Genomic DNA, 23,759 nt, shown 5'->3' on the forward strand with positions numbered 1-23,759 from the left:
TGCAGAAGGGGGTGGATGGGGTCGTCTTTTTTCCTGTGCCAGGTTCTCTACTAGATGGTTATTTACTTTTCAGCATGTGGTGCCTCTGTCAGCCAGAAATTCTGTTGGATACTAGTTAATAATTCTTCACATGTGCGTAGCACACCTTTGACGATTGAACCACCAGGTCATGAATGCCAAACTGTCTTTTTAAAGCAAGTAACAAAAGTAAGAAGTTACCAGGTTCAGGCTAAAACCCACTCCATGAGTAAACTGAAGTACCTAAATTGAGAACCAAAACATATAGGACAAAAAACTGCTTTTTTTGGTGTGTGTCACGGAAGAAGGGAGGGGGGATGGGAATGGGAAAGACAGTAGAATGAACCAGACATAACTTTCCTATGTTCATATATGAATGCACAACCAATGTTACTCCTCATCATATATAATCACAAAAATGGGAAGCTATACTCCATGTATATATGAGATGTCAAAATACATTCTACTGTCATGTATAACTAAAAAGAACAAATACAAAATTAATATTAAAAAAAAAAAAGAGGAACAATTCTCCTGAGCTTGTCTTGAGTCTACCTTGGGCTTGTACCACCAGGACTAAGTTCTCCTGTGATCCAGAACAATTCCTTCTCCTTCTCCTGAGCTGAAGTTTTTTTTTGTTTGTTTTTGTTTTTGTTTTTTATGGTGCTGGGGTTTGAACCCCGGGCTACACACATGCTAGGTAAGCACTTTGCCACTGAACCACACCCCTCGTTGACAGTTTTTTCCCTTCAATATTCAAAAGATATTGATCCACTGTCTATCACTCACTTTGTTACTGAGCAGTCTTTCATTCTAATCTTTGTTTTTCTGTACATGGCAGGTCTTTTTTACCTCTAGCAGCTTTTAAGATTTTATTACTGATTTTGAATAATCAGATTATGATATGTCTTGCTGCAGTTTTCTTCATATTTCTCGTGTGTGGGTTTTGTTGAGCTTAGTTTGGCGGACTTATAGTTTTTGGCAAGTTTGCTAATTTTTGTATATTATTTGTTCAAACATTTTTTTTCTGCTTTCCACCTCTCTCCTTTCCAGTTACTCCTAAATTAGACCTCAAAAATTGTCATATATTTCAATGGTGCCCTTTTCATTTTTTTGCATTCTTTTCTCTCTCATTACCATGGTCCTTAGAATGAGAGATACTCAAAAAGTCATACTCAGAAGTGTCACTCTGTAGACTTGGGAACATAGCTCAGTAGTAGAGTGTTTGCCTAGCATGTGTAAGGCCCTGCTGGTTCAATCCCTAGCACTGCCAAAAAAAAAAAAAGTGTCACTTTTATTTCCTACTATCCTGCTCTCCTTCCCCTGCTTTATTCTCCCCACCCATTTCCTATCTATTTCATTAACATCACATAAATCTCTTTAGTTTCTGATTTATCTCTTCTGTTTCATGTTTCAAATGAACAGATATGTGTGTATTTTCTTATTTAATCTTTCTTTCATTGAAGAGTAGCATAGAGTCGTTTCTACTTTGCTTTTTTTCATTTAACAATATCTTGGAACTCTTTCTAAATCAGTTTGTTGAGATCTTCCTCATTCTTTGCTATAATTTACAATACTCCATTTTGTAAATGAATCTTAATTTATTCAGGTACTCTCTTATGTATGCATATTTTGGTAGTTTTCACCATTGCAAACAGTGTTATATGCAAATAACTGCATGCTTATCTATTTCCATAGTGTTATATAGATAGACACACACACACACCTAGGAATGGGATTGCTGGGTCAAAAGGGAAGTACATATGTAGTTATGTTAGCTATTGCCAAATCCCCCTTTAGAAGGATTATACCAGTTTTCATTCCCAGCAGTATAAGAGAGTGCCTGTTGCTCCACAGTCTCACCGATAGAATATATGGTCATAGTTTTAAAATCTTCACAGTCCCAGGCTGGGGATGTGACTTAGTGGTAGAGCACTTGCATAACGTGTGTGAAGCCCTGGGTTCAATTCCTGTACCCACCCCCACACACAAATTGTTTACACAGTCTCACAGGTGAGAAATTGTATCTCAGAATTGTTTTAGTTTAGGTTTCTCTGTAAGTTTGAACATCGTTTACATGTTTAGAGTCATTTATGTTTTGTTTTATGTCTTTTTCCCAATTTAAAAGTGATGCAATTTTGAACTCAGGACCTTGCACATGATGGCAAGTGTTCTACCACTAAGCTATGCCCCCAGTCCTGGTACAGTATTGACTAAACAAAAGAGCACAGTTTTTTTTTTTTGCTAAGAACATAGGTTTTTGTTTGTTTGGAATTTCCACAATCTACCAGTGCTGGGGACTTGAACCCGGGTCTCGAGTTTGAGAGGCAGGCACTCTACGTGATGGGCTATATCGCCAGCACAAGAACACAGGTTTTTAGGTCTTTCGTCCCTTAGTTTTAAAGAGTTATTTATATATACTCCAAATATTTCTTCCATGTTAATCACACTTGCTTTACTTATGATTTTGTTTTGCCATGGAAACTATTTTTATGTAAATTTATCAACCTTTTATCATCTCTAAATTTTGAGTCATTGTACAGAGAATTAGAGCATTATAATTATACATAGTAGTGGGTAATATTGACAAAATCATATATGCAAGGAATTTTATTGCAGTCTCCATCAGAAAAAGTCTTTAATTGAAATTTAAAGGGTAATTCACCATCTAGTACTTGCATGGTTTAATGTTTTACATTTAGATTCCTAATCCACAAGGGATTTTTGTTACGTATGGCATGAGATACAGATCTAATTTTATCTTTTTTTCTAAATGATTACTTAGTTAAAATCCCAACTATGTAATTCACTAGCTCTGTGGTCTTGGCCAAATCAATTAACTTTTTGTGTCTTAGTCAACTCATCTGTAGAGAGGGGATGATGATAGCATGAACCACATAGGTTGTTATTAAGATTACTTAGAAGTAAGTAATCTAAGTGCCTTTCACAGTTCACATGGTAAGCCCATAATAAATTTCAACAATTATTATTTTAAAAGTATTGTTATAAATCAGCAACACAAATGCCAAAACTCTAATTGATAAATTTCCAAAGAATATATAATAAGCAACTAACAGAGAAATCCAAGTGGCCACTGAACATATCCAAAATATTCTACTTCATTAAAAATCAAAGGGATGCCTGTAATTGCAGCAGCTTGGGAGGCTTAGGCAGGAGGATCCAGAGTTCAAAGGCAGCCTCAGCAACTTAGGAGGCCCTAAGCAACTCTCTAAATAAAATACAAAAAGGAACTGGGAATGTGGCTCAGTGATTGCCCTGAGTTCAATCCCCGGTAACACACTCACACACACACTCACACACACAAAATCAAAGAGATATAAAATAAAATGTAGTAATCATTGTGGCATTGATCATTGTGGCAAATCTATTTAAACCATTCCTTAGGCAGTGTTGATGATGAGACCCAGAAATAAGCACACTCAGATATTGTAAATGAAGACATACATTAATAAAACTTCATTGAAAAACAATTTGGCAATGTAGTTCTGCCTTTTTGTCGTATAATTTTATTTACAGAGCAGTCTTAGGAAATATTCAGAGCTACAGGTTATTCAGTACACTATTTATTCTTGATATAGAAGAGTTAGTAACAATATAAACAAAGGACTACTTAATAAACTTAATTACAATCATATAAATTCTATGAATGTGTCATAGAAAAAAATATTTGAATGGCCAGGTGTGGCAGCACATGCTTCTAATTCCCTCTACTCAGGAGGTTGAAATGGGAAGGACTGCAAGCTTGAGGCCACCCTGGGCAACTGAGTGAGACCCTGTCTCAAAAATAAATAAGTAAATAAAAATAAAAAAATATAAAGGGCTAGGGTTGTGACTCAGTGGTAAAACACTTGCCTGACATGCACAAGATCTGGGTTCAATTCCCAGTATCTCCCTGCTGCCTCCCCACCGCCCCCCCCCAAAAAAAGAAGGAAAAAAAAGATTCAAAGAAAATATACCAAAATGTTAACAGTTCTGAGAGATTACAGTGGTGGTTTTTATTGTGTTCTGCTATTAACCTACACTACTTAAATAACTGGGAAAAAAAACACAAGTGTTCTCTAGAGGGATTAGTAATTGCTGTTTGAAATTTTGGACCCTTTGGATGCTAGACCCTGTGTTTTAACTTGGTTAGTGTTTAGCCTAATGCTGTACATCCAAAAGCTGAGAATTGTTTCTTTGGTTTCCCAGGAAACTTATGTCAGTGTACTTCTGTGTTCCTTGCATTCTCCCTTGTTGCTGATTTTAAATTAACGTATTAGGGGCTGGGGTTATGGCTCAGTGGTAGAGTGCTTACCTAGCATGCATGAGGCACTGGGTTTGATTCTCAGCACCACATATAAGTAAATGAATAAATAAAGGTCTATCATCTAAAAATATTTTTTAAATAAATATAAATTAGTGTTATAATTAATACATATTCATGTATTAGAAATTTAGAAAAAACATTTTAAACATAAGGGAAAAAATTCCTATAAGATTAGCAATTTGGACAATAGATGGTGGTTGGTCCAGTTTTCTTTCAATAGTTAAAAATTATAATTTTTTTTTTTTTTTGTACCAGGGATTGAACTCAGGGGTACTGGTCCACTGAGCCACATCCCCAGCCCTATTTTGTATTTTATTTAGAGATAGGGTCTCACTGAGTTGCTTAGTGCCTCACTTTTGCTGAGGCTGAGTTTGAACTCAAGATCCTCTTGCCTCAGCCTCCTGAGCTGCTGCTGGGATTACAGGCATGTGTCACTGTGCCCAGCTAAAAACAGTAACTTTGAAAAGAATTTTTTTTTTAGTTTTTGTTTACTTTTGCAGCCTTTTGTCTTTTTTCTTTGCTTTTTTTGCTATGTGTCCTCCAAATTAATGTTGCTATCCACCACACATATCCTTCCATATTCTTAGAATAATCTACAAACTTCTTTCTCACACACACATTCTACTTATTCTCCGTGTGTGTGTGTGTGTGTGTGTGTGTGTGTGTGTACACATACATAGACGTATGAGGGGTTTCTGATTATTTTATAAAATTGTGCTCTTATATACAATGTTGGCTTCTTTTTAGCCATTCAGAAGTTACTTCAGTCATGGAATGATATCCAGCCATATAACTGAAAACAGGTAAGTTCCTCAAGGGAAGAAGTGTGAATGGTGATAGCAGAAATGAGACTTATAAGCAAGGTGAATTTGGGGAGCATGGCTTTAGTCATCACAGGGTACTCTGTAAATTTGTGGGTTTCACTGCTTTTTTAAAAAAAATATATGTTTTATTTTTCTGAATTTTATAGTAAACTAGTTTTTATTACATCATAGTCTGCTAAAACTTAAAAAAAGGAATGTTGATTCCATCCCTAGCTTAGGAAAACAAGAGAAAACAGTATTTAGACACAGGAGAGGGGAGCAATAGTGTTTTGCAGGGAGTAAAAGGGTCTTCTCACAAAGAAGAGGGGAGCTGGGAGTGCTCCATAGGTTTTCCTTAGGAACATGTTGTCATGATCAACAGGAAGTGCTTCCTCTGATAAAGAAGATAGATCTTTCCTTTTTGCTTCCCTCAGTTCCAGTCCACTCTTAATAGTAAAACAAACTATCCCATTGGAATTCAGACTCATCCTTTTCTGCCTGAAGTGTCACTTAACTTGAATTAAGTTCAGAAGAAAAATCAGTCATGTTTATTTTTCAAAGCCCCATTTACCTGAAGCTTAAGGTAGTATTTCCAAGAAGAAATGCAAAAACATTTTTACATGACACACATTAAGGGCACTTTAAGGAAAGGGTAGGGGATAAAGGAAATCATCTTTTTAAATATCCCTCTCATCAAAAATATTTACTATGACATGCCAAGGAAGAGAGGTACATGGTTGAGATAATAAATAAACCAAATATGGTCTCTGCCCTCATGGAGTTCATGGTATGCTGGAGAAATAGGACCTTAATCAAATAACCTCACATAGAAATATATCATTGTAAACTGATTAGTGCCATAACAGAGAAAAGAACATGGATGGTACTGTGAAAACCATAACTGGACAGTCTGGCCTCCTCTGGGGGAGATGTGAACAATGAATAGAGATAATTGGGAGAAGGGAGAATATGAGAAGTCCTGAAACAAGAGTACAAGGGACATAAAGAACATGAAATTTCCTAGAATATGGGAGTTGGAGGAGACCTGCCTCACGTGGAACTGAAGATATTGACTAGACCATATAAGCCCTTATTTGCCATTTGCGAAATTGACTCTTCTGAGAATAACAGGCAGTGAATGTTTTGCACATCTAAAAGATTAATATCACAACCAGGTACAGTGGCGCATTCTTGTAATCCAAGCAGCTCAGGAGACTGAGGCAAGAGGATCCAAGTTCAAGGCCAGTCTCAGCAACTGAGAACCTCAGAAACTTAGTTTGACCCTTTCTCAAAATAAAAAGAACTAGGGATGTAGCTCAGTGGTAAACCCCCCTTGGGCTTAATTCCCAGTAGAAAAAAAAAATGATTATTGCTTTTGGAGAATAGGTTATCGAAAGGCAAGGGTGGAATCAGTGAAACAGGAAATGTTGCAGTTGTTAAGGGAGGAAACCATGGCAGCAGGGACTAGGGTTTGTGACCATGTGGTTGGAGAGAAATAAATAAATGGGAAGATTTTCAGGAGGTTGTTTGGATTTAGTGGGTGAGGAAGCAGAAATCCATTGGGTTTGCAATAGTATACTACATGTGAAAGTCATTTGGTGACTTTTACAATAGTTCTATGAATGAAATGACTGAGGAGGGGTTGATGAGAGTGAAGGAGGAATGAGTGCAAAATGGGAGAAGGGTAGAATCCAGAGAGGTAGGAAGAGTATGGACAGGTGGTACAGGAGTAGGTAGGTAATGAAACATTTGCAACCCTCCTCTTATCCTTTCCACTTGAAAGTTACTCAGAAGTTGATAACTACTCTATTTTCTGTCTAGTCTGAATATCACGATTATCATACTTTGAAACCTGTATTTCTATTATAATACTGTTGGATATAACTGGAATTTTACTCCATCACTGCATTATACACAGCAAATTTTTAAGGAACTGATTCCTCAAAAAGTAGGGTAAGCTGAAAATATAAGCCTAGTGTGGATGTATTTATGTCCCTCAATGACTAACCCCTGTGGGTCACTAGAAAGAGTCAGAGACATCTGGCATCCCTTCCCAATCAGCCAGGGGCATTAGGTAGACTATACTTTGCTCACCCTGCAGGACATCAATCAGAAAAATCCAAGAACTTATTCAGGTCATAGGAAGTTGCCCTGGCCAGGAATCTCTTCTAATCACATGTTTTTGCTTGCTGCTCTAGCCCTAACCGGCAGCCATTTGTTCTCTTTGGTAATCACTCCACCCGAGAAAACCTGAATGCTGGCAACTTTAACTTCCCTTCTGAAGGGCATTTGGTACGCAGCACTGGTCCTGGTGGGAGCTTTGCCAAACACATGGTGAGTGGCTGGACTGCCTAGTGCCTGCTGGACAATTAGTGGATTTATTTAACCCTGAGTCTGAAGTTTGTTTTAAAGTGAAAAGTGATTGAAAACTGACTGTATGTATATAATGTATATTATATACATATCAATACATTTATATTTATTTAAAAATAAATATTTATAAAATATTTATAAATAAGTATGTAATATTTATATATGTATATTTTATAAATATAGCATAAATATATATTAGTACTAGATACGATTTGAACACATTTAATTTTGAAGTATTTGAAGGAAAAAGATTAAAATCTATTTCAAATTAATTTCAGATTAATAGTCATTCTAAGCCTAAGTATGTTAAGTTCTGGCTTATATTCAAGATCATGAACCTTAATGATCTTTGTTTACTTATTGAGAGTGCCAGGGAGAAGATTTCTACATTTGATAGTATATTATCTGCTGCATTGTTTTAAAGGAAACATTAGACTTGAATGTGGGAACTCTAATGAATGAAAATGTTTATGCTATCTTAATAGAACGTTAAATATTTTCAGAATATTTCTGGCTATCAGGAAGACCAGGGTTGTAGGTGTTGTTATTTTTTTAAATTTGGATTTGGAGAACATGTGACCCAGGTGTATATAGTGTAGTCTGAGTTATGATTCCAGAACTGCCTCTAAGCCAGCTCAGGATATAGAGCTACCAGAAAGAATGGGCTTTCAGGACCTTGCTGTTCTGTCAATGGAGGGCTCAGACCCCATTTTAAATCCCAGAGCACTTTTGGAATACACAGAAAATGCCAGATGTAACAGGCTTCTCTATGTAATATTATTTTTTGGGTACACAAATTAAATAAAAAACATAGAGACAATTCTGACTTCTGCTTCTACAAAGATGGTGTATGGCGTATACATGCTTTCTCTCTCATTAAATACAATCAAAAACCTGGGACCTTTCATATAAAACAAACACAAGCATACTCTGAAAGGTAGAGAGAAGGAAGCAGGATGACTAAAGACCTCGGGACAAAAGAAATAAAATGGTGGTGAGTTCTTTGGGTTTTTTTTTTTTTTTTTTTTTTTCCCCTCTTATATACAGACTGAATATTCGAGAATATCCAGAGATATTCAGAGGACCAGAAAAGGTACAGCCTAGTAAGATAGAAAACTTGAAGATAATAACTGCTCTCTACACAAGCCCTGCAGAAAAAAGTACATCTTTCTTCTACCCCTGCCCACTAAGGCTGAGCGAAGACCGTAGATATCCTCACTTGCCATATTGGAGTGAGGTGCCACCTCCACCCATATTCTGCTTAGGATAATGTAATAGAAGGCCCAGTGGGGAGCCTGAACTTCCACTCCGCAATATAATAAGAGGCTTCTTCTTAGGGCAGTATCACAGGTGGCCAATGGGGAATCATTAATTTTATCACCACTGAGCAGTAATAAAGTGTCCCCCCTTTACCCATAGTGTTTGTCACCCTCCAAAGCTGGGATGGTATCAGCTGAGGCAGAGTAGGGAACCTAAGCTGTTATAGATATATCCCCACACACACATGCCAGGTGTCAGTAGCAGCTGACTAGAGAACCTGGACTTGCACTCCTACCTGGCAGTAATGAGGAGGCAGGTCCTCCTGCTCACCACTGAAGCAGTGTTGGAGGAGGCCTTCTAACACATAAGATTTCAATAAGATTCAGAGAAGACTCTCAGTTTCAGCTCTAATGTATAAAGAACTTGGAAATTATCCCTATATTTACAAGAAAAAAGTCAAACTGAAAATCAGTGGCTTCTCATGGATTCATTAGAGAACTAAGGTCTCAAACTCCCACTGTGAAATCTGAAGAGACAGGTAAATCCAGAGAATCACAACCAGTGTCTCCTTACCTGAAGCAGAAACCACTGGTGTTGCATACTGGTGGGATCACTTAAATGTTAATTATAGTGAAACTCTGGGACTTGAAAGTGGACTAGTGTGGGAGTGAGAAACTCCTGTGAGACACAGAATTTTCACACTTTCGTGGGTTATGTTTCTAGAACCCTCACAGGTTCACATGGTGAAGAGACAAGAAAAATTCTCTCATGACTGGCAGGGTAAAGAGAAGAGTAACTGTTTTGAAATATAAGAAAGATAATAACAAAGGCCTCAATAGCAAAGACATACTTTCCAGGATAAACAATTTTACCCAAACCCTATTCCATTTAGGAGAAAGGCGTTTCTTTGACTCTGTAACACTAGCCTTCCTGTCTCACCTACGAGAAAGGGAAGAGAGCTAAGAAACACTTATAAAGGTCAAAGCCTGGAGATACAGTCCCACTCAAAGACCGAGATTTAATCACAAGATTACAGAATGCTTTCCCTGCCCCATTACACCACTGCAAAGGTCTGCAGTATATTAGGTGGCTATTGCTGGAAGAGCTGCAAGGCACAGACTATGTAAGGGGGAATTCATAGGGAAATCCAAAGATAACAATAGAGACAGATATAAGAACAGTACAGGAATGCAGAGCACCTGGCACTTAGAACTACAGAAAACATTGAACAGAACCCAACTCCTAGTCAGGTTAACTTAAACTCTCATATTAAAGACTTATTTCCCTTGGTTTCTATTACTTGATAAAACATGCCTGGCTTTTAACAAAAAAATCACAAGTCTTTCTAAAAGACAATAAAAAAAAAAATTGTGTGAAAAGATAAGGCAACCATCAGAATCAAACATATTTTCTAATTTTCAGACAAAAATAATAATGATGATGATAATAACTTGTTATTTTACAGTCCTGGAGATAGAATCCAGGGCCTTGCACATGCTATGCAAGTGCTGTACCACTGAGCTAGACAGCATATTTAAAATAACTATGATTAATATGTGAAGGGCTCTAATGGAAAAAGAAGGCAATATGTAGAAATAGGTGAATATGTTAAGCAGGGAGATGGAAACTCTAAGAATAAAGAATCAAAAGGAAATACTTGAACCAAAAAACATGGTAATGAAATTGAAAAATGCCTTTGATGGGTTTATTAATAGACAAGTCATATTCAAAGGAAGAATCAATGAACTTGAAGATGATGAATCAGTAAAATCCTCATAAACTAAAATGTAAAGAGAAAAAAAACAGCTGTATTCCAAGGTAATATACTCATCTTTTCCATATTTGTGTGACTTGTGAATAATTTACAGATTAGTAAGTGCCATGTAAAATATGCAAACCCAGATAACTTAAGCAATTTTACATTCTATATGAAATTGTATCAATTTTCTTTTTAAAGTAAATTTCAGAAAAATCTGATGCTAATATGTGCTGACCCAAATTTATGATATGACCTAAGGATGCAGACTTAAAACACATGGCACCTTTAAAAAAAACCTTTAGTATAGAAAAACTTGGAAACCCAAGGAACATGCTTAAGGAAAAGCTCTAGATAATTAAATATATTAGCCAACAATTACAAATAGGTACATGAGTTTTCCTTCATTGTCATGGCAATATTGATCACATTCACTTCAGTAAATTATAGATAGAGGAAGTTCTCATTTCAAAACTGTAACTTGGATTCACAGTATTATGGGAAAATGCCATGTATTCTGGTGTGACTTCCTTAAATGGAATAGAAGGAATGAATACTCATGAATATTCACCTACTTTTTACATATTATACTAATTTACATTTCTTTAGTTTTTATGATACACTTTTGTATTTTGTACCTGCTCTCCTAGGAATGCACATGAGATATTGGACATCCATTTCTATCTCTGTATAAATGCATAACTTAACAGGGAATAATAATATAAATCTGAAAACCTAGGAAGAACTTACTTTCTTTTCTACAAGGGCTATATACAGAGATGAAATCCAAATGAAGGTGGGGACCTGGGTTTCCTGAATTTGTAGCTTCCCCCATGTCTCTGCCTGTCATGTGGGCAAAGGCCTTTATGTGAAAGTTCTGGATTGAATATTAATGACAGTCAAAACTCAAGCACATTTCTTGTTTTTTCATCTGAGTTGTGAATTCATTAGCATGATGAGCTAACTGAGTAACTGACAGCAGCCTCACATTATAGCCAAGGTTGGAGCAGGGGGACCCTACATACACACACAGAAGATACCTTTGGAAAAAGCAAAATTAAAGGTGATCTCTTCTACTTCTTTAAAAAAAAAAATAATGTTTTTGTAAAATAAAATGTATATCAATTGATTATATGCTTTTTGTTTCTCTAGCAGTTCATACTTAAGCCTCTGCTCCTTTTTTTATTTTTAATATTTTCTGAAATGCAGGTAGCACAGTGTGTCTCACCTAAGGGACCTCTCGCATGTTCAAGAACCTACTTTTTTGGAGCTACTCACATTCCTTATTTGGGTAAGTCCCTGGGAATCATCTCATCAACTTACCTAGTAGTTTTTTCCCATGAATGAGAAGTTAACATATGATTCACTACTTTGCTCAGAAATTTATGATACCAATCTGTGGGACTCTTGACTCCTTCTCTGATTGTAGCTGGGAAGTTGCTGTGTCTAACATATTACTCACAAAATATTTCAGGAGAAAAACCATTGACTCAATCTATGGATTGGAGGTCTAACTGTGTGTAAGACCCTGTACTCAGTGTCAGAAGACCAAAATGAAGATGATCTAGTTTGAGATAGCAGAAGATATGGGCGACAGTTGAAATATGAATGACTCAGCTGGGTTCCTACCTGACCGTTGTGAGAAAAGTGTCAAAGGACCATACTAGAAGGGTATCTATGAAGTCAGCACATGCTGTAGCACTATCCAAAAAGGCTCTGCTTGCTGGGGTACCCAGAAGCTGCCAGCTTCTAAAGAGAGTAACTGAAAGAGTGATTGTGGGGGGCTGGAGTTATGGGTCAGTGGGAGAGCACTTGTTTGACATGTGCAAGGCCCTGGGTTTGATACTCAGCACCACATAGAAATAAATAAAATAAAGGTATCATGTCCATCTACAACAACAACCAAAAAAAACAAAAAGAAAGAAAGAAAGAAAGAAAAGAAAAAATATGAAAGATCCATTGACAACTAAAAAAAATTTTTTAATTTTTTAAAAAAAGAATGAATGCAGGGCTGGGCTTGCAGCTCAGTTGTAGAGCACTTGCCTAGCATGTGTGAGGCACTGGGTTCAAGTCTCAGAACCACATATGAAGGACTGGGGAGATAGCTCAGTTGGTAGAGTGCTTGCCTTGCATGCTCAAGGCCCTGGGTTCGATCCCCAGCACCACAAAAAAAAAAAAAAAAAGAGAGAGAGAGAACCACATATAAATAAAGGAATAAAATAAAGGTCTATCAACATTTAAAAAAATAAAAAAGAATGAATGTGAACCCAGAAGATAGTGTATCAGAAACCAGATATTTTTCCTGGGTGTTGTCAGATAAGCCAGGAAACTCTGGAAAAGTACCCTTCCCTTCAGGAAGTCCCAATGAAGAGTCTTGTTCCTGTAAAAAAATTATCTCGAGTCAGATAATTAAGAAAATAAACAGAACTGAACCTGTTTACCTCAAAGTTTAAAAAGTTAAAAGTATAAACATTCTGGAGCCTAAGAATCTGCACATCTCCTGTGTTTAGTAGTGATGTTAACTGGGATGTAAAAGGAAATGTCAGGGTGAAGGTCCAAAAAGATAATGGGAGAAGACAGGTTCCATTGTTGTTTGTGCTTATACTGTATTTAACTTAAAAGAAAAATATAGTTCTTGATAATGTCTTCTAATTAAATTAAGCAGGTAAGGTGGCACACCCTCGTATTTATAGCTACTTGGGAGGCTGATGCAGGAGGATTGCAAGTTGGAGTCCAGTCTCAGCAACTTACTGAGATCCTCTCTCAAAATGAAAAAATAAGAAGGACTAGGGTTGTATCTCAGTGGAAGAGCACCTCTAGCTTCAATGATGGGTAACATGGTTGGTAGGTAGGTAGGTAGGTAGGTAGATAGATAGATAGATAGATCACTTCTACTTTCTTGTATAGTATTTGCATATTCTGTGCTCTGGTCACATTCTTAAACCGTGTTCTTTTACAGGTGGCAGTGACAAGCTGCGAAAGAATGACAAGCTGCCCAAGAAAACTGAACAAATGTAGGTCTTCATATTTATCTTATTTTTTCTTTTTTAAAATCGCATTTCTCAGTTGTGGCTGTTCTATGTACTTCCTATTGAGATCATCACTGATTAGGACATCTGGTTATGAAGTGGACATTGCTACATGGTTTTCCAGGTGGTCCCTAGCACCTGTCTGTCAGCTTGGAATCCATGTCAGAGGACCCTGCCAGCTTTGCCATCTGCTCTTCTTTCTGGAACTGAGAGTCTTCCTATCTGTACATCCATGCATTTACATGACATAACTTCCCTTCATATGTTTTCTGCATAGTGCATTTTTAATTGGGAGCTTATCTAAAAGTAAAATATCCTGAAATACATTGGAAGATTCTTTGTGGAACTCCATGTGGCCTGAGAAGTATGTTTTCTGAACCTGACACCCAGGCTGGTAGAACAGAGCTGCAGTCTGAAAGGCCTACTAATGATGACCCCTCTCTTTACATACAGCAGAAAACCAAAGATAGGAAATAAAGTTATTAGTGTTGAAACTACTGAGTTCCCAAAAGCATACTCCTTCAGAAATATGATCATAATAAAGTTCTTCTGACCACCAATGCTTCTTAAAGGCCAGCAGTGACAAGCCAGAAAGAATTATCTAAGGATCTTTTTTTAAGTACAGGTTCCCCTTACTCATTTTCATATCCATTGAATCAGAATCTCTAGGTCAGGGCCCACAAACCTGTACTAGGAAAAGCATAGCACAGGTAAGTGTTGCATCTCCCTTCAGGAAGTCCCAATAGAGTCTTGTTCTGTAACAAACAAACAATGACCAAAAAACAAAAACAATATGCATTTAGGTTTACTTAACTGTAATTGTGGTTGCTCAGCTAGCTTGTTCAGTAAAGCATGAGATTTTTGTTTTTGAATTTTTTTACATTGTAAATGGACAAAGTTACCTCTATTTTATTTATTTATTTTTGTGTGGTTCTGAGGATTGAACCCAGTGCTTCACAAGTGCCGGTCTTCTGCTGAGCCACAACCCCAGCCTGAGCATGAGACTCTTAACTGTAATTATAATACCTTTATAGATTTTTTGCAGGTTTTCTTCACTAGCAGCAAGTGAACCATTTTCTCATATGTTGGTGGATGTAGTCGTGCTTTGTGCCTGCTTGTGCTTCCATAACAGATGTGCTTAGCCACTGCCCAGGATCCTCATTCTGGAGACCCTTAGATATTGTGCCTAAACCAAATTCATTGGTGCCCTGCATTGGGGCCTGTTTTTGAGAAGTACTTGTACCCAAGTCAGGAGATGTGGTAAATCACAGAGCTAGTGGAACTTGGGCCTTGTGGAGTCATAGTGAAGGAAACAGCAGTACTACCCAAGCCATTTTAAGGGTCAGTAACCAGGTATTGGCCTATGTATTGAGCTCTTATCTTAGGATCTGTGTAAGAGAAGGCCAGGAAGGGAAGCTGACTAGTGTTGGACAAGCCAGGGAAGGGGATATCTTTACATATGTTTGGGGTTGACCTTTATAAAACTTTACCCAAGTGTGGTGATACGGAGAATTTTTCTGGTCTCATCTGGAAGTTGCAAAGCTCATTGACAGTGTCCCTGGCCAGGCCCCTTCCTACTAGGCAGACCCTCTGCTCTGGCTAGCAATCTTCAGGATATGTTACTCTCTGAAGCTGTCATTTTGCTATGGAACACTCTCTCCCCTTTTTCTTTTTCAACCCGACTAAAATCCCTTGACTGTGAAAGGGAAGTGTGATGCAGGAACCCAGGATGGCAGGAAGAGGATGGCAGGATGAGTGTGTCACAGCAAGAAGGCACCAGCTGAGAGTAGACCTGAGTTCAGGAATGCCATGAATTTCTGTGCCCTTAGCCTACTTTACCTCTAGAGGCTCTGCGTGTTTCCGTAATTCTAAAGAGAATTAGACCACATTACTTTTGTGTTTCTGTCCACTTTTGGATTGCTGTTGCTTTCCTCTTTCCTGTTATAGGAGGCTCATAGGCTTAAAAATAGACATATTCTTTGTGAGACTATGTCAGTTCCTTGCCAGGCACCTCCCCTTGCTTTTGGGATGAGCCCTTGCCTTGTGGTTGAGCCCCTTTTCTCCATAAGTATCCTAACGAGAAGAGCCTGGGCCTCCTTCCTGTAAAGCAGTCGTTCCCTACCAAGGGCAATTCTGCCTCATACCCCTGTTCCCCAACCCTGGGCACATTTGACAAGGTCTGAAGATACTTCATTGTCACAACTGGAAGGTGCTATTGGTGTCAAGTAGTAGAGGTGGAGGGATGCTGCACACATCCCACAACAAAGAATTATCTAGCCCAAAATACCAAGTTTGAGAAACCCTTCCATAAAGGAAACCAGACTTGGGTTTTCTGAAGACCTTCGTGGAAGTCTCAGTCTAGCAAAGAAGACCTTTTTATAATGGCTTTGGGAAGTGAAAAATCAGAAAGACCAAACTTTTAGGGGAAGGTGAGAGATCCCCTCAGAAGCATTCTTTATTCTTTTGATCAGGCAGGCTGTTTAGAGAGTAGCCTGCCTTTGTTTAATCTGTATTTAACTCTCTTCAACCAGAAAATCTCTCTTGCTTCCTACTGGCTCCTTCCCTGGGGTTCTGTAGCAGCTAGTGTTCAGCATGAAGGTGTGGTGTGACTGGTCCCTGGAAAAGCTGCAAGTGTGTATCATTGCACTGAAGAGATTCTTGATCTGTGGGTAGCTGCTCCTACACATACAGTGCTCAGGGAGCCTACTAAGGGAGGGTTGGACTTTTGAGCAGAGTTCAGAAGAGCTGACTTTAAGATGATTTAATAAGAGTAAAGTATAAATCAAACAGGCATGTGACTTAAGAGTTCTGTTTTTCAATAAGTTAGTTTCCTTTTTCAGTGAGTTCCATTTTTTGTACTTTTCTCATTCTGTTTAAAAATCATTTCCTTGGAGACTACTGTTTACATGCATGCAACTTATGATGAAAACTTACCTTACTATAGTTAACAGTTACTTTTTGTTTTTAAAGTAGGCTCTTGTCCCAGATATATGCTGCTGTTATTGAGGCTGTTTTGGCTGGCATTGCATGTTATGCTAAAGCTTCCAGTCTAACAAAGGTAATTTAAATACCATGTTTCTCTTTCTATAGTCATTATTTAATTTAAAGCATTCTATCCATTTGTTTGTCTTTGAACATTTTGGAGTTCTCACTTTTGTGTGAACTTGGACCGCAATGGCACCAGGCAGAAATGCCTGTGGAGTGCTGAACTTCTGTTGCCTATAGCCATGCTGCTGTTGTTTTATCAGTGACAGCTAATCAGCACTTTGTAGACATCTGATTCTGTTAAAGTCATTCTATAGTACATCGTTCTGTTAAGAGTTTAAACAGAATGCTTTTAGAAGTTAAATGTAGATTATTCTGCTATGAATTTTAATAGATAAGTTTGTTTTGAGCTACTGAGTTTGGTTTCCTATAATTCAGTGTTTAAAAAATCAACTATAATCTAGAAAATCTGACTCGCCTTTCCTAGACAAGCATGCATGTTCTTGCTCTCTGATCATTTTCTTCCTTGATGTTTTATGGTTAACCTGCCTTGCTGAGTTGGATTCCTAAATCTGACCCAGTAAGTAGATGAGAAGAGTCGGCTTGGTGCCTCCCAATGCCAGTGGGACCTTTCCCGAAGGAAGCCAGTTGACATTGGAAAGGTTGTATGTGATGTAGATGTGAGAAAGACCATAGCCGTAGTCACCAGCTCCTTGCTGTCTCCCCTCCTCATTCAACTTGAATCCTGAAATCCTGGTACTGATGGGGAATTGTTCAACCCTTTAACTGCTACCATAGCAGAGGGCCTATGCAAAGTCATGGAATGTCCTTCAGTCTGTTCTCACACCTTTGTTTTCTAACTGATCTTTTGTAACTGTAGCTACTAGAATATTCTACTAGAATATACTATATTAGAATATTCTTAGTATCTGGCAGGAACTAAGGGCAGCGGTCCCTTTCCTAGAGTCAGGGGAGAGGGGAGCCCTTTTCCAGACTTAACATACCACCAGCATCACCCTAGCTGCTTACCTCTCTCTGGCAGATCAGGTGTCCACCTGCCTGAAAGCAATTTTTTTGTTTTGTTTTTTTCCTGTGAGCCTGAAGAAAGCAGGGACCTGTTTCCCTTGACATGATGCTTATACTTTAGTGTCTTAACATATACAGAGTAGTTATATAGGGGGCACCTGCCAACTGTTAGAAGGTCCCTTCCTATAGTAATACATGTATTTTTTACTGCTTGAAAGCTGATTCATATTCTCTCTCTCTCTCTCTAATTCTTTTGACAGGCAAAGGAGGTAGCAGAGCAGACTCTGGTATCTGAGTTAGATTCCTTTGAGCTGGTTCAGTTTAAGACAGCCCTATGGTAAGCAATGGTCGATGGTCGATGATTTTTTTTTTTTACAATGAATTTTTTGGTTTGTTTTCTAAAATACTCTTGTCTCTTGTAATTTATATTCCATCTTCCCTTTGAGAAATGTTCCAATAAAATAATGATATATATGAAGGAGAATTGCTCATGCTTATATTAGGCCTTTATTTGAGAAGCTAAGAACCAAAAACAGAGGATCCATATGAGGAAGAGTTGTATGTGTTTTGAGGCTAGAATGTGAGACAGATTCATACTAGAAACTTAGGAGACCTCATAGGTCCAGTTCCAAAATAAAATTAGAAAGGTAAAATCAGGGACCTGAGAGAGATTTGATAGTCACTGCCTAGAAGAGACTTGCTGTGGGCCTGATCTGCCTCTTAGGTGATAGAAACCCTGAGTTGTGGGTCTAGGTCATCTAGAAATATGACTTCTTGCAACCTTCCATCACATCTCCCAGCATGTCGCTGTGCATCCCTTATATGGGCTTTGTCCAGAGCTAAATCTTCATGAACTCAGTCCACTTAACCCCCACCCCACAGGAGGATCACTTTTGTGTACTTTGATGCAAAGGGTACAGAAGACATCAGTATTGGAGAGTTTAAGAATACTGTAATCCCTGCAACTCAGGAGGCTGAAGTGCAAGATTGCAAGTTCAAGGCCAGCAAGGCAACTTAATGAGACTGTATCTCAAAATTTAAAAAATAAAATAAGAAATGGCTTGGGGATGTAGCTCAGTGGTAGAGCATTCCTGGGTTTCCCTTGTACCTTAAAAACACAACACAAAACAAAACAAAACAAAATCCCCAAAACACAACAAAACAAACAAACAAAACCTTCTGGAGCTTGAGGATAAGGTGCTGAGGTAGAGAGCTTTGCTTCCCTAGCATGTGCAAAGCTCTGGGTTCAGGCCCCAGCACTTCAAAATAAATAGATAGATTTCAGATAGATTTCAGTCCCTAGCATTGCAGAATAGATAGATAGGAAGGAAGGAAGAATGAATACACATTTCTGGGGTGTGCTATCATGTCTCCACTCCATGACCCATGTTTTCTAATACCTACAACCATGGATAAAGAGAAGGAGCATTCAATAGATATATCTGTCAGTTGATCAAACAAAAAGAATTCTATTTCTGCAGCTCCAGAAGATCTGGAACTTAGTGGTACAAGGCTTATAATTTGCTTCAGATTTCCTTTCCCCTGGATGTTCTGGGTCTTAGTATTTTGGCCATGGAAGAGGACAGGTAGTGCTGCTCTGCACTGTCTGTTCCTGTGAGGCCTTGGTTTATGAAAACTCCTTCACTTTCTGGCTATGCCATGTTAGGCAAGATAGGCAACTTCTATATCTGTTTCCTGAAACTGCCTATCTTTTCTTCTTTTAAAATATTTTTTTAGTTGTCAGTGAATCGTTTTAATTTTATTTATTTATATTTGTTGCCTCAACCAGGATTTTTGTTGAAATTAGAGGATCAAAGTGCTAAGAACAACCAAGAAAAATATGAGGTGTTATGTGACTAAGACCTCACACATGCCAGGCAAGCACTCTACCACTGAGCCACAACTCCATTGCCAGACTGCCTGTCTTACAGAGTGTTTAGGCATGTAGATCTTAGTCACTATTGTAGTGAACTTGGTTGAAATAGTCATTCTACTTCTCCATTGTCTTGGAATTTTTTCCAGGCCACTTCTCAATCCCCAAACTTCTTAAGCCTGAGTGTATCACTCTAGTTGGAGGAAGGCATAAGGAGAAAACACTGAGTAATGGGAGGAGAGTCCCAGGGACAGTCCTTCATCTAGAGCCCCACTCGTTTCCCTCTACAAAGGGACTCAACACTGCATCACATTAACAGATCTTCTCCCTAGAGAGAAAAGTTGAGGGAGCCATGAATGTACACTGAAGTTAATGTGTTACTAACTAGTACTTATTAAGGTGTGAAATTCAGCTTACACTATTTAGAAACTTTATTTTACAAAGAATAAGCCAGAAGGGTTTTCTGGTTATTCCTCAACTCTGAAGACCTGGCCCTGCCTGTGGCTCCATAGCAACTGAATGTGAGTAGCCGAGATATGGTCTCTGCTGGGATGTAGAACAAGACTGGCAGTTTGATTCAAGTTGGTGAAGAACAGAAGGTTCAGGACAGTACATGGAGGCTGAGGGGCAGAAGTCTCATGCCAGTAGAGGGCCACAGGCAATCTACAATGGGCATTTTCTCTTGCTCTGAAGCAAGAGTCAAGATAGCCCTTGAGATCCAACAGGCAGGGCCTGGGGTCAGATACTGGCTCCACACCTTTTGATGGCATGAGACCCTGGAAGAGGTATCTAAAATAGCTGAGGTAAATCTGTGTAAAGTTAGGATAACACACACTTGCTGTGTGGCCTTGAAAGTCTAGTACATGTACACTGCAGAAGCAAGTGTCTGGGGAAGATTCCATCCCAGTAGTCAGCAAAAACAGACTGACTTCTGTTGTGTTTTGGTTTTGGTCTACAGCTCCAAGATGGCTTTTCATATACATGCTGTGAATAATCAGGGAAGGTGAGTGTGTGATTGTAGTGTCTTATTCCATGGGGTAAGTTGAGGAGCATAAAGAGAGAAGAGACTGCCTTGTAGCTGCTGCCTTTATTGGTCTTCTCATAGTTCCATCCCTAGCCAAGGTACCACTCCAGACTTGGGTTCAGGCTGGCTGTACTCATCTGAACCCCTGCACTCTGAGTGCTTCCCACTGAAGGCTGAGGGGCAGGGATGAGGAAGGGACCTAATTCACTCCAGTGACCCACATGTTAATTCTGTATACTGGCACCCCAGTGTTTTGAAAATCCCTGAGAGAAATCTAAGTCTGTGAGTTGTTACCAAATTGAAAAACAAACATTATAATTTTTGGTGCAGTTAAAAATGTTTGCCTCCCATATCTTTCCTCTTACAGAATTGTGCCTCTGGAGGGTGAAGATAGCTTATCCTTTGTGAAAACGGTAAATAGAGCTATTATACATCAGCTGGCTGGGAATGACCTGTAGAGTGACACCTGCAAGGGGTGAGGGGGAATAGGTTGGGGTGTCCAAGTAGCTGAGACTGTACTGATCTCATGTGAGCCAAGGACAATGGACCAACAGGTTTTAGTGGCTTGTTTGCATTCCAAGACTTGAGTTGATGCCCTTAACAGGGAACTGGAAAGATCCATTAAACAAACAATAATCAATGAAGACCTGGGTCTCCAAAGAAGTGGGGTGAAATAGATTAGAGAAATGCTGAAATATTGGTCCCTGGGATGGGATGGCATGGCCTGGGGGAACCAGAATTTTCTAAGCCAGCTTCAGCCACAAGCCAAGTGCTCCATTTATACACTGCATACTGGTATGAAGAAGGTTGGCAAGCAGTGATTTAGAGGATGGTGGATATCTAACCAAGAATCTGGTTGAAGTATGTATGTGCACAAGTTATACCTTGAGTTTGTTCTGTGGTCACTTAATTCCAGCACAGTAGGCAACCGTAGATGACTTAGTGCAGATGCATTCCCATCACCATTACCAGTGGAAAAGCAGCTCAAAAGGCTGTCAGTAATGTTTTCTCATCTATAGAGACTAGTACAACAAGGGTAATTTTTTTTTTTTTTTTTGTGGGGGGTGGTACTGGGGATTGAACCCAGGGGCATTCTATCACTGAGCTACATCCCCAACCCCTTTTGTTTTATTTTATTCTATTTTTATTTTATTGGTACTGGGGATTGAAGCCAGGAGTGCTTAACCACTGAGGCACATCCTTAGCCCTTTTTGTATTTTTTTTAGAGATAGGGTTTCACTGAGTTGTTTAGGGCCTTGCTGAGTTGCTGAGGCTGGCTTTGAATTTGCAGTCCTCCTGTCTTAGCCTCCCAAACCACTGGGATTACAGGTGTGCACCAGCACACACAGCCCCTTTTATTTTTTGAGACAGGATCTTGCTTAGTTGCTGAGATTGACCTCAAACCTGCTATCTTCCTGTCTCAGCCTCCTGAATAGCTAGGATTACAAATGTGTGCCACCAAGCCCAACTAGGGTAATTTTTTAAGGTTTTCAGTAATTAATGTTTTATAATGTATTTAGTCCCTGTCAGCATTTTGTGGTGTTGTTCTCTTAGAACTAATTTAGACTTTTTTGTGACATCAAGATATTGTGAAATACTTTATGACACTGAGGTGATAATACTTTGTCTCCTTGCTAAACTTCAATTTCCTGGCTTCTGTCCTTGGATTCTTGTACAGTGCTTTGGAAGGTGCTTTGCACAATAGTATGTCTAGGAGCTCAGTAGAATCATATTCTTGTGTTAAGTATGTGTTGAAAGCTGGACACAATGCAGTGTTACCATAGTCCCAGCTACTTAGGAGATTGAGGCAGGAGGATTGCTTGAGCCCAAGAATTCAAGGCCAGCTTAGGCAACATAGTGAGGCCCTATCTCATTTTTTTTTAAGTATGAATTTATTAGCAGCTAATTAAATAAGAAAGAAGAGGCAGAAAATTTATGCTTTCTTTCCAGGATCAGGCAGAAATGAAGTTCTGCCTTTTCCTTGAGGCATTCCCTATTGATTTCTTCCTACAAGTACTGTGTTCTTATAGGATTTGCAGTTTGTGCCATGTAAATTAGGAACTAATTCTGAACTAATATGTCATATGACTTTTCTGTAAGCTCTTGTCTCTGCAGCTACACATTATGGATTTCCTGAAGATAGGTACCATGTTGTATTTTTTTCTCACCCCATGCTACATAGTGATAAATACATGGCAAGTGTCCAATAAACATTACCTGTATTCTTTTCAATGCCCTCTTTCCCCTTCCTTAATACCAGTGGCCAGATATGAAAGTGAAGGATCAGAAAGCCACAGGATCTGTCTACTTGATTGATCTGGAAACCAAAGAAGAAAGAAATAGGATTCCCATTGTCACTTAAGAAGGAACATTTATGGGCTGAGGTTGTGACCCAGTGGTAGAGCGCTTGCCTAGCATGTGTGAGGCCCTGGGTTCAATTCTCAGCACTACATATAAATAAATGAATAAAATAAAGATCTATCAACATCTAAAAAAAATTTTAAAAAAAAGGACCATGTAACCAGGAAAACTTTGTGTCATCAGATGCTCAAAATCCTTTGAGATTTTTAAATAAACCTTCCAGTTATCAAGCTTAATCAGAAAATTAATTTAGACATTAAAATCTATTTGCCACTTCTATGTTCCCCCTATCCCCCTATTATCATGACAGTTTGGAAAGTCAGGGACTTGGCTTTGATTGTGTTTTTTTCTTTTCAACCCTTCTGTCTTCTTTATTTTCTTTTATTCAAGAATCCAGTAGTTTCTAGCTGGATACCATGGTGCACACCTGTAATCCTAGCAACTTGGGAGGCTGAAGCAGGAGGATCACAAGTTCAAGACCAACCTCAGCAATTTAGCAGTACCCTTAACAACTTGTCAAGACCCTCTCTCAAAATAAGAGGAACTGGGCATGTAGCAATGTAGCTCAGTGATAATGTGTGACACTAGTCTCTAGTGTTAGAACAAAACAAAACAAAAGAATCCAGCGATTTCTTCAAGTGTCCCATTTTTTGGTCCCTGTCTTAAGAGGGAGGTCAGGGGCCCCATGCAAGGATAGTAATGTGCAATAATGGACTGAAAGGATATGTACTGAAATGTACACACAAATATCCATGAAGACGTGTATGCCAAATGAATGACAGCCTTTCCAGGCTTGTTCAGAACTCAAATGTAAACCACTGGACAGGGCGTGATAGTGTGGGGGTGTGAAGCTTAGTGTGTACAGAAACTTAGAGGAAACACCACAAACTCTGATAGGCTGGGAGCCAGTCATAGTTAAGAATG

At 38.7% G+C, this 23,759-nt stretch overlaps 1 protein-coding gene across 2 annotated transcripts in view; it reads left to right on the forward strand.

Moving 5' to 3' along the window:
- The window catches only part of DNAAF9 (dynein axonemal assembly factor 9), a 139,253-nt gene that overhangs the window by 54,151 nt on the left and 61,343 nt on the right, over positions 1-23,759 (forward strand). The window contains exons 9-16 of one of the 2 annotated variants that reach the window (XM_079129142.1): positions 5,093-5,148; positions 7,347-7,482; positions 11,747-11,828; positions 13,497-13,551; positions 16,540-16,624; positions 17,838-17,914; positions 20,409-20,453; positions 20,842-20,887. In XM_079129142.1, the coding sequence (XP_078985268.1) occupies positions 5,093-5,148; positions 7,347-7,482; positions 11,747-11,828; positions 13,497-13,551; positions 16,540-16,624; positions 17,838-17,914; positions 20,409-20,453; positions 20,842-20,887 (582 nt within the window). Of the gene's footprint in view, positions 1-5,092; positions 5,149-7,346; positions 7,483-11,746; positions 11,829-13,496; positions 13,552-16,536; positions 16,625-17,837; positions 17,915-20,408; positions 20,454-20,841; positions 20,888-23,759 lie in introns of both variants that reach the window. The other variant, XM_079129141.1, reaches the window with a different exon arrangement.

This window comes from Sciurus vulgaris (genome assembly GCF_902686455.1).
Source record: "Sciurus vulgaris genome assembly, chromosome: 2".
NCBI lineage: Eukaryota > Metazoa > Chordata > Mammalia > Rodentia > Sciuridae > Sciurus > Sciurus vulgaris.